This window comes from Impatiens glandulifera, chromosome 9 (assembly GCF_907164915.1).
Source record: "Impatiens glandulifera chromosome 9, dImpGla2.1, whole genome shotgun sequence".
NCBI classification, from domain to species: Eukaryota; Viridiplantae; Streptophyta; class Magnoliopsida; order Ericales; family Balsaminaceae; genus Impatiens; species Impatiens glandulifera.
Genome location: NC_061870.1, coordinates 33,216,247 through 33,228,032, shown reverse-complemented (window position 1 = coordinate 33,228,032; position 11,786 = coordinate 33,216,247). Strand labels below are relative to the sequence as shown.

The following is an 11,786-nucleotide window of genomic DNA, read 5'->3' as shown; positions in this document are numbered from 1 at the left end:
ATTATAAAACACATTATTTAAATTTAATAAAAATTATAATTCTTAATAGTGAGTGATAGGCTTAACTTAAAATTTTGAATTAGACTCTTAAATTCAATTATAATTACAATTTCATTACTAAAAAACACATCCTTTGTGATTATATGAAAAGAAGAGGCCAGTTTATAATTATTAAAAAAGATTGAGGACTAAAGTGAAATCAATAAAGACAGCCGAGCACAGCACATAGCACATGCAATATTTGTATTTTAATTTCATAACTACCTTCGTTTCTTAGGCTTTAACGAAATAATTACTTAATTTTTTTATTATTTATTTTATTCTCTTTTGTTTCATCCGCTATACCATCTTTTAATTTTGTCTCATTTTTTTGGTATAATTTATTATTATTATTCCAATCCAAAATATGTCTCTTTCCAAACTTAAAATTATTTGAAAGCGTGAATTTAAATAAATATAAGAGAAAAAAACATTTAATGAAGTTATTTATGTATAACTTACTTTATTTTAAATTTGAATAAAGATTACTTAAATAAATATATTTATTTACCTTTACGATTAATTTTGAATCAATTTTAGCCAGACTGTTAAATAAGGTAATATATAAATGACCGCCTAAGAACTAACCTCCACTCCACTCTCTCTCTATATCTGCGCCTTCGTTCTTCAGTCACGGGAAAGCTCCGGCGAGAATCAATGCTATTCTATTCACTTTAGTATCGTTCTCCGGCACATATGCACTTTTACGGTATCTTCTCATTCTCTTTTACTTTTGTAGAAACGACTCTTTTTTGATTTTTTCATTCATATATATCAGATCTAGTGAACCTCAAATCTTCCTTGATTGTTAGTATTTTGCATGTTCAGATATATTTGCTTAATGGAATCCTATCTGGAGTAATTTTTTCTGCACATGCCTGAGAGCTGTTTGGATTTCGAAATTCGGATCTGTGGATAATCCGTCTCTTGAATTCTCGTCGACATTGTGTATCGAGTTTGCCTGTTACTCGGATTTGAGCTGGAAGGGAGCTTCTATGGGGAAATCGAAGCTTAGAGTTCGTGGATAAACGAGGTTTGGCCAGGTCGGCTTGTTTTTGAGGTTAGCTGAATTCTTTTAGGTTTAGAAATGTGTTCTACTTGCGCCAATTCTGTATGCATATGTTTATATGATCTTAGAGAGACAGATCTGAAATAGTGTTAGAAATCTCACTAATCGATTATTAGGTTTTAAGAAGTCTGGTTTCTTCTTGTGATTGCGTTGACGGTTGACTAGAAGGATTGGAGATAGATAGCAAACTGTTCTGGAATGTGAGATATATATGGAAATCTGAAAATTTGTTGGAGAAGATTTTATATATGTTAATGACTTGGGGATTTTCTTCCTAATTTCTACCTGAAATGTAAAATTCACTTCTGTTTGATCTAATGATGTTATTACAAAGTGTGAAATTTACATTTTCAATTGGTTCTTGTAACTGATGATGTTGTTTTGTTTTAAACAGGAGAAAGGGGCGAGATGTTTAGCTGTTTCTTCTTGGAATGACTAGAACTTTGCTTTTCTCAATGGGAATTCGTCCTTTTGTGTTGCTTTCTTTCTTGTTTCTCATTTCTACAATTCTCTCAACCACTCTTGGTGATTTGGAGTCTGATAAACAAGCACTTCTCGACTTTTCTTCTGCTGTTCCTCATGGTCGAAAAGTCAACTGGAACAGTTCCACCCCTGTTTGTTCTTGGGTTGGCATTACTTGCTCGTTGGATAATTCTCGAGTTGTTGAACTCCGTCTTCCTGGTGTTGGGATTAGAGGCTCAATCCCACCTAACACCCTTTCCAAGTTAGACGCCCTGAGGGTTCTCAGCCTTCGTTCTAATCGCCTTAATGGAAGTATTCTCTCCGATATATCCTCACTCCCCTCCCTACACAACCTCTTTCTTCAGCACAATGATTTATCTGGTGAGATTCCTACTTCACTCTCCCCTAATCTCACCGTTCTTGACCTCTCTTTCAATTCTTTCACGGGCGACATTCCTATAACCATTCAGAATTTGACCAGGCTCACGGGATTGTATCTTCAGAACAATGCCCTTTCGGGTTCCATTCCTAATATCAATCTCCCCAGGCTCGTTCATTTCAACGTAAGCTATAACCAACTTAATGGTTCAATTCCTCCTCCTCTCGAGAATTTCACAGACTCTTCCTTTCTTGGGAATCCTCATTTGTGTGGTCTGCCTCTAAGTCCTTGCTCCGTCCCTGTTTCCCCTTCTCCATCACCTAACAAGAAAGGCTCGAAAAAGAAATTCTCGAGACGAGCTATTATTTTAGTGGCGGTTGGTGGGGCTGTGATCCTCTTTATTCTTCTTCTGGTTATATTCTTACTTGTGTGTTGTTTGAAGAGAAAGGGTAATAATGGGGGTGGGAGTGTTCTGAAAGGAAAGGCAGCTAGTGGGGGAAGGAGTAGTGAGAAGCCAAAGGAAGATTTTGGTAGTGGCATACAAGAGGCGGAGAAAAACAAACTAGTTTTCTTCGAAGCTTGTTCGTATAACTTTGACCTCGAGGATCTATTGAGAGCTTCGGCCGAGGTGTTGGGAAAAGGAAGTTACGGGACTGCTTATAAGGCTGTCTTGGAAGAGTCTACAACTGTCGTGGTTAAACGTTTGAAAGAGGTTGTTGTTGGGAAAAAGGATTTCGAGCAACAGATGGACATTGTAGGCAGAGTCGGACAGCACACCAATGTTCTTCCACTCCGGGCTTATTATTACTCCAAGGATGAAAAACTCCTTGTTTACGACTATCTCCCAAATGGAAACCTATCCACAGTATTGCATGGTACGTTTCTTTGTTTTGTTTTTGATTTGTTGCCCTTTTTCTTTTGTTCCTGATGAATTTGTTTGGTGATCATAAATACAGGAAACAGAAGTTCAGGAAGATCGCCCCTGGATTGGGACGCAAGAATCAAGATTTGCGTTGGTATCGCGAGGGGGATTGCCCATATACATTCGGTTGGCGGTCCAAAGTTTTCCCATGGAAATATAAAATCCTCGAACGTCCTCCTTAATCAAGATCTAGAAGGATGTGTTTCGGATTTCGGTTTATCCCCTCTGATGAACTTCCCTCCATCCAGGCATGCAGGGTACCGAGCTCCTGAGGTAATGGAAACCCGAAAGCACACTCACAAATCAGATGTTTACAGTTTTGGAGTGTTGTTGCTGGAGATGCTAACGGGAAAGCAACCGATCCAATCCCCAGGGCGAGACGATATGGTGGACCTTCCCCGGTGGGTGCAATCGGTTGTTAGGGAGGAATGGACTGCCGAGGTTTTTGATGTTGAGCTAATGAGATTTCAAAACATTGAGGAAGAGATGGTGCAGATGCTACAGATTGGGATGGCGTGCGTGGTTAAGGTTCCGGACATGCGACCTGTCATGGGAGAGGTAGTTAGGATGATTGAGGATGTCCGACAATCTGACTCAGAAAACAGACCTTCTTCTGAAGATAACAAATCATAGGTATCATCCATCTTTTCTTTTATTTTCTTTTTAAGATTTTATTCTCATTGATTGAATGAAGGTGGAGAGATTAAGTTAACATTTTATTGTATTTAGATGGTGTGAACTGTGAATCTATTTTATTCAGGGTTTTTTTTAATGAATTTATTGTAAGCCTAGCTAGCATTAATAGTTTGTAATAAGTATTTGTGGAGTGGACCTTGGACTAATTTAGACTTCTTCTCCTTCCATTTCAACTCATATATCCTAAGAATATATATTGCTTGGCTTGTTTGATTTTTTATGTATGGTTATTTAAGATTTTTTATTTTATTTTAAGAAGATATATATTATTTGAGTTTTTAATTTGTTAAATTATTTGAGAACTTCACTTTTAGTTTAAATTTTATAATAACTCCCAAGTTTTGACTTTCAATGGTCAACCATTACAACATCTTTGATATTTGATTATATATACATATTCTATCATTTCATTCTAACAATCAAGTCAATTCATAGTCATTAATTAAAATATATTTATTAAATTTAAAGTATAAAAAATATTTTAATAATTTAACTTAAACATTTTTTTGGTAAAAGAATTCCTGAAAAATAGGCACTTTTAACTCTTTTATATTAAACTTTTTTTTTAGTGATAATGAAATGTAACAATTTTCTTATAAAATCTTTTCATATGAGTTGGCAGATAAATTATATAACTCTATTTAATATAATGTAATCATAAAATAAATGAAATTTTACTAGAGCAAAGTTTGTCTGTGCTGGGCCGGCCTGGGGCAATAAGTCCATGGGTTACAGGAGCGGAGCCAACCTTAAGAGTACGACCGTCCAAATTCAACTAAGCACAAATTAAAATTTTACAATTTTAAGGATTTAAATAACTCTTAAACTAAACAAATTCTTACAATATTTTAATTTGAGATATTAAGATTAAATACGCTTACACATTTATAGATAATTTAGATTTTATAATATTGAAAATTGAATTTATAATTATATATTAAAAAAACTCATTATTTATTGTGTATCTAATTTGTAAATATATTCTTTATAATGTTATTTATTTTTATTTTATAAATTTTATACTTGATTATATATTTTTTTTTAAATGATGAAAGTATAAATATACTTACTTATATATATAAATAATAATAATAATATTTTTATAAAATAAACTCTCAATTTAAATAATATTTACATAGAGACTGAGACTGTAATAAGCTTAAACAAAAAAATAATATTATTTTTATCAAGTCTTTATATATTTAAATTTTAAAAAGATAATAATAATTATATTAGTGGACTAACTATTACTAATATAAAAAATAAATTAAATCACACTTTAAGTTCCATTCTATTGAAATATGTATTATTTTTTCAAATATTTTCTTGAATCCACTTCTTTAGTGTCCCCTTGAAAGTTTTGTTGTCAAATGTCCCTTTTTCCGAGTTTTTAAATAATAATAAATATATTATATATTAATTGTTATTTAGAAAAATAAAGAAACGGTAGGAAAGATAAGTGCGGAATAAAAGACAGCGTATTGACGTTAGTTGTACGCTATCATAAATTATCAATAATCTGATTACGAGATTCCATAAAAAAAAAAAAAAAAATAGAAAATTCCAGAAGCACCAATATCTGCCGTCCATCTTTCCCACAATTTTTTTTCATCCACTATGCCTTGTTTGGCCAATTTTATCAACCTATATTTATTACAAAATTTACCATATACAAATACAATCATGTATTATTGTTTTTCCTCTTTATATTTTAAAATTATAAAATCATTTTTTTACCTAATATATTTAAGAAACTGTTTTTCACCACAATTAATAATATAATATAATTAGAGTGTTAAACACTGAAAGGAACTCATCTTGAAGCAAACAGGGCCTTAACTGGTGCATTGCATTATTATTAGTCTTGGATCTTCTCTCCTATCTCTTCTTCTTCTTTCTTCGTGCCTCCCCGCCTAATCGCCGAATCTGATAACTTCCGCGTTCTTCACGTCTACGCTTCCAGGTATTTCATTTTATCTACATCTCTAAGCATTCGTCAAATGTTGAAATCCTCTGTTTTGATGTTCTATTCTTTAGCTGTAGATTTCAATTTGAGGTTGTTTCTTGATATTTAATCAGTTGAATCATGTGTCATAAGTATCTGGCTTACGATTTGCTTCCATTGTTTTGCGTTTTCGCTTGTTAGGCAAAAGTTTTAGGTTGAAGTTGTTGGTCGTGCTGGTGGTGGTTCGATGGCATCGAAGCGGATCTTGAAGGAGCTTAAGGATCTGCAGAAAGATCCTCCTACATCTTGCAGTGCAGGTTTGTTTGAATTTCATTGACTGATTCTGTCAAATTTGTTCTTATAACTGTATGATTTGTTGACCTTCAATTATATTTCTATCCTTATCTAGATAGTATATCATTGATTTAAGTTGTTGTTCTACTTTATAGGTCCTGTTGCTGAGGACATGTTCCATTGGCAAGCAACCATCATGGGGCCCAGTGATAGTCCTTATGCTGGAGGCGTGTTTCTGGTCTCTATTCATTTCCCACCTGACTATCCATTTAAGCCTCCCAAGGTATATCATTTTCTATTTGCTTCTAGTGAACTATTAAAAGGGACGGGTTGTTTCATTGTTTTTAAATATGGCTTCTGTGTCAGATGCACATATTGATTATTTTGTATAAAGTACAAGCTTTAATTGAAGGATGTTATGAAAACATTGCACCTCTACTAGGATTTGATGTCAACTGTAATTAGATATATATTGTCTTCAGAATTCTTTTCAGTTGTTGGTTTAGTCTGGCAATCTCCTGATGATATTCACATCTAGGTGACATTGTATGAACAATTAAAAACTGAAGCATGAAAAAGGATAGACCAATAGAGTTGCTGAAAATTGTCAATATCTTAATTTTAATATTTTTTCTCTAGATATTTACTCAAATCCACTCACATAACTGGTGAATATATACATTGAGGTTTGTCAATGAATAAACATGAAATAATACATGTGAATTTAAAGGAAGAAAGTAAAAATTGAATACCACAAGTTGCTTACAATTTATACTGGTGGTTGTCTAGATTGTTAACATAGGGCCTGGACTCTTGAATCTTTTGCTTCTCAAGTGGTGGCAAACAAAACTGCTTGCTTAATATTAGTTATTAATAATTATTTTTCACACCAGAAGATTTGTTTTTTCTTCATTTTAAGTAGAGTCTAAGTTTTTATCTTTTTAAATGAAAAGCTCATTTATCTTTTGACCTCAATAATGTATAATAAATAAAGCATACATTAAATCCTTCTATTGATTTGGTTTACATTGTTTTGTTTTTGGTTCACATTTTGGAGGTGGATTAAGTTTGTTTTGTTACATGCTTCAGGTTGCTTTCAGAACCAAGGTTTTTCACCCAAACATCAACAGCAATGGAAGTATCTGTCTTGATATCTTGAAGGAACAGTGGAGCCCAGCATTAACCATATCTAAGGTATTCCTTTCTTATTGTGATTTGTTTATGTTGTGCTTCTTGGAGAAATATTTGTCATCTCTAGAGGCTTTCTAATTTTCTAGGCTTTGCACAACCGTCCCTTATCAGGATTGCGTATAATATTTAAAAGTGTTACTGCTGGTTTCTGTTTATCCTGTGTAATGTGTTGGATGATGATCCAAGTAATCACTTGTCCAAACTATACAAAAATTATAGGACTTGTAAGAATGTTTGACTAAACACCATTCTAGTTATTCATCCTACTGTGTCTAAGAGATAATGAAGAATTTAGAGGAGGAAGAGAAAACATGTGAATGTGATTAATAGGATCGCCCATCTGGAAAAATTTAGTTCAATTAGTATCCACTTATAATGTAACTTTTGATAGATGTACTTAAACTAATTAGCCTAAGCTAAATGATGTACTCATGAAAATGTTCAGTTTTCCTGTTACCAAATTAATAAAAAAAGATTTTGACACTACAAAACAAAAAGTAATTTGTAAAACCAGATTGAAATATATAAAGAGGGCAAGAACTCTGGCCATTCTGATGAGTTTTTGAGCCCTATACTATTTAGAAACGTCATCTTTGATGTATTTTCCCATTTTGTCTCTATGAGTGAGACAGGTGACGGTGGGTATAATAAATGAGGTAGGATAAATTTTCAATTGTAGGATTTATTACTTTTGTGATTTATGTGCATTAGAAGCAACTTGCCAATGCCAAATGACTTTTCAATGACTAGTTTCTTTGGAATGAGAAGCAACTTCTCAAGCCCTATGTCTGTAGAAATTTATGGCGTGATTTTCTTAAATACTTGATTAGTTGCTTATTTCATAATGATAAGTCATTTTCAAATTTTCAGGAATTGCAACTCATTATACTATGATTTTCTTTTTTTGTGGAAAGTTAGAAGCACAATTTGGTGAACTCATTTCTGAAAAGAAATTGGTTATTCCAAGAGGATTTGTAGTTTGGATATAAGACAAGGAGAGTTTAAACACCCACATTGATTTACATGTTGGCCTATGTTCACCACTAGTTTTGATTGGCTCAGTAAGTATGTGAAATTATGACTGGAGTATTACAAGAATCAAAGCATGTAAAGATTAGATAAGAGGACTGAATGGTTCATGACGTCTTAAATTGCACAAGTTAATGGCTCAACTATGTTTAAATGCATCTTATAGTGGAAGTGGGCTTATAGTGCCTACCTAAGTGCACCTAAATCACAAAGTGGAAGTTGGCTTATAGTTACACTAGCAAACATTAATATTCACGAATATGAAAATGTAGAATTGGCTTATAATGACTCCATTTTCCTTTGATGATGTCTTTATAACTAATGATTAAACTTAGAAAAACATTTGGTTTGTGTTTTATTGGATATGCATAGTATTAAAGTGATTTAATGGTATAAATTTAAAAAATCTCACATGAACATTAAGTTAAATCCAAGGAAATGTAGAAGAGGATTGTGACAAATGTTATGAACATTTACTTAATTTATTTTCTTGAACATGAAAATTCACTAGTGAGAAATTTATTCCTGTTCCTGAATGCACATTGATATGACATACTCTCTCTCCAAGTTGAATGAGGATTTCTGCAGTTCTTGACTTGCGTCATATGATTCAAAATGATAAAAAAAATCTAACAAGGTTTCAATTTGCTAAGAATTCTTTTCAACTCCAAAAATTGATGTGAACTTTGTGCTTATGTAGGATATTTTCATCTTAGTGCTTAAGGTAGTATTTGAATGCAACACAAATGCCAGTGGTCAAGTCTAAATAATCTGTTTAAGAGCAAAATAAGAAATCAAACCTAATCTTTTATACTTCTCATAATTTAGAAAGTACAATTTTCAATTTTTTAGAAAGTCGTGATTTTAAGAAAACAAAAAGGTATTATTTTCCACTTTATGCTAAAAGAAATCTTCTTGTCTATTTATCTTATTATATAATGCAATCAATCTTTTGAAATATGAAAAATCTATCTCTCTTTCTGCAACAAACATCTTTTTAGTTATATATTGATTTTTGAAAGTTTTATATTTCTCACTGCATATTAAACATTAAAAAGATAAAAAAATCTTTAATTCTAAAAATTGAATTTAGATGAGTTTACTTGCCTTTTATTTTTGTTTCTTTAGACATATTTCTATTAAGCCTTTTGAGTAGGCTATTGGTCAATATTTCTCAATAGAGTTGGATTCTTACTGGCCTACAATGAATTTAGGTTCTACTATTAAGATTCATGTTATGTGTTCAACGATTAACAAACAAGTTTAGGGTTGCAAATGAGATTTTTGACTGTTTAAGTCAAAGATTCACTTTCAATCATATTGTGCCAGCTCACAGACTAGGATAAATTTTGTCCATTCAAACTTGGGGAAAACAAGCAATAATCTAGGTTTGAGGCAGGAGCCTGTCTCAAGAAGAATGCAGAAACTTGCAGTTTATACAATTTAAATGTAAATGGTATAATATTTGACTTGAGGGGCACTATCTGTTGTTAAGAATGTACTGATAAGGTACTTAGTATTTGCAATTTTAATATTGCAGAATGACCACACCAATGTTGAAATTGGTAAATCCGCCAAAATAAATCCATGTTTTATCTAACATGATTTCATTTATAATATTAAAAATTAATTGAGATCTCACATTCAGGTACTCCTCTCCAGATGTACATAAAAAAATTGTACTTTTTATCTAACCTTCAACCTTGTCCATCTCAGCTTTAAGGTAAACACTCCATGTGTATGATATATGTGGATGATAACTTTGGTCATAATCCTGGTAAATAAGTCCTAAAGCAGTAGTGTCTCCTTGAGCGAGAATGAGGAGACTTCCATAGCTTTTCTAGCTCAATCAAACATATGGAGTTTAATATGATTCAAAAGAATGGAGTCTGGTACTTTGATGATAGAATTTCTTTTATGAGTTTTTCTTATGGAGTTTAATCAGGAAGGATGATTTGTGAGCTCTGTGAATGAGTTTCCATGAACAGATAATGAGGTAGATACTATTGGACATAATTTCAACTTGGGTTACTAGACTCATCAGTAATAAAAATGACATACAGTCTCCTAATAGAACCAATGATGAAAACTTTTCCTTGGTTTGACAAGATGTCTCCAGAAAATGGGGTTTTTGGTCCTAAATTGTGTATGAAGCAGATTTAGACATGTTTGAAAAATCAGTTAGATTTGGAGTTCAATCACTGAAGCTTGGCTTTACCAAAGTTGGCTTTCTGAACTCTTTCAAAACAGAGCTCACAAGGGACATTCATTCCTTTGTTGAGATGGATTTATGTTTAGTTACCAAGATTGATATATTGTCCTTGAATTTCTAGCTGAGATTTTAGAATTGGATGAGTTAAACATTATCAATAAAAGGGGATGAACCCTATCCCTATTCCAAACCTATTTATAATGCTACTGTTGTTGCATTTGTTCTAGGGATTTGTTTAGGTTGGGTTGAATAACTTACTTAACTGTAATGATCACCTAAGCATTTGAATGTCCTTTCAGTATTTAGTTATATGAATTCTGAAACATATGAGTTTAACAACATCCTCTAAATGAGCTAGGAGATGATATTGATTATAGATATGCACACTTATTTATGATAAGTAAGAGGTTCTAGGATAATCATACACTTGGGGTTTTGGGACTAACTGGAATAGTTAAATCTTAGCCTATAGGTTAAGAAGATCATAAATTATAGAAAAAGGCAGAAACTATTATTAGGTGCACCTTCCACTTCTATGATGATCTCAACAATCCCAACTCTTGGTTAGCCTTGTTTTAATACAAACTATTGCATAATTAGGTGGGTGTAATATTATTTTGGTGGATGTTGTTGATATGTGTTTGTTTGTGAATGGAATCTCAGGTTCTGTTGTCAATATGTTCCCTGTTGACGGACCCGAACCCAGATGACCCTCTTGTACCGGAGATAGCTCATATGTACAAGACTGACAGGACCAAGTACGAAGCCAGTGCACGTAGCTGGACCCAAAAATATGCCATGGGTTGATTGATGTCTTGATGAATTATGGTTATGATGATATCTTTAGAGAAGAACCTTCATGGCTCTTTCCTGGTCTGTTAACTTCATCCCTATTTTCTGTCCTTTTCTGCTATTATTATAATAATAATAATAATACTATTAATAAGAAGAAGAAAGAAGAAACATTTTGGATGGAAGGAAAGGAAAATTCAAAGGAAAGAACTCTGTTGTTTCTCTTATCTGTCTTTTTCCCGGTCTAAAATTGTCAGGAATTATTATTATTATTATTATTATTATTATTATTGTTGTATTCCTTTACCTAATCTGTTTGTGGATATCAAGGGACCCCATCAATATTTGAATCGACTTACAAACTAGACAATTATTTTAAAAGAAATAGAAACTGATTTAATGTTTGCTTTGGTGAGAAGCAAAAATGAGTGTGAATTAAATCTTTAATGGAGAGAGCACGTGATTGACTAATTGGCTAGCGTAGTTTACATTTAATATTACTTTTTTCAACTACTGGTTGTGCCATTAATGACGTAATCATTCTATGTGGATAGGATCAACAATTGAATTAGAAGATTATTTTCTCTATGAAACAAAATATCTTCTTCTTTAGATTTTGCATTACAATTTTATTTGTTTCAATCCTACTTATTAGTGATTAAATACAGATTATAATAATAAGGTATGAACATGACAATCAATTTGTATTGCCCAACTGGTTTAAGAAACTGAAAAGTATTTGATTTATTGGACATA

General features: G+C 32.5%; 2 protein-coding genes across 2 annotated transcripts; both read left to right on the top strand.

The window, feature by feature from the left end:
- Positions 1-838: 838 nt before the first annotated feature.
- Positions 839-3,744, top strand: LOC124913995 (probable inactive receptor kinase At5g58300). The gene is made up of 3 exons (XM_047454455.1): positions 839-1,099; positions 1,503-2,824; positions 2,906-3,744. Exons 2-3 carry the CDS (start codon positions 1,540-1,542, stop codon positions 3,502-3,504), a joined length of 1,884 nt encoding a protein of 627 aa, XP_047310411.1. The 5' UTR covers positions 839-1,099; positions 1,503-1,539; the 3' UTR covers positions 3,505-3,744.
- A 1,624-nt stretch (positions 3,745-5,368) lies between these two features.
- On the top strand, positions 5,369-11,257 carry LOC124913996 (ubiquitin-conjugating enzyme E2-17 kDa-like). Its single transcript, XM_047454456.1, has 5 exons — positions 5,369-5,530; positions 5,714-5,829; positions 5,962-6,089; positions 6,896-7,000; positions 10,902-11,257. Exons 2-5 carry the CDS (start codon positions 5,760-5,762, stop codon positions 11,043-11,045), a joined length of 447 nt encoding a protein of 148 aa, XP_047310412.1. The 5' UTR covers positions 5,369-5,530; positions 5,714-5,759; the 3' UTR covers positions 11,046-11,257.
- Positions 11,258-11,786: the final 529 nt, after the last annotated feature.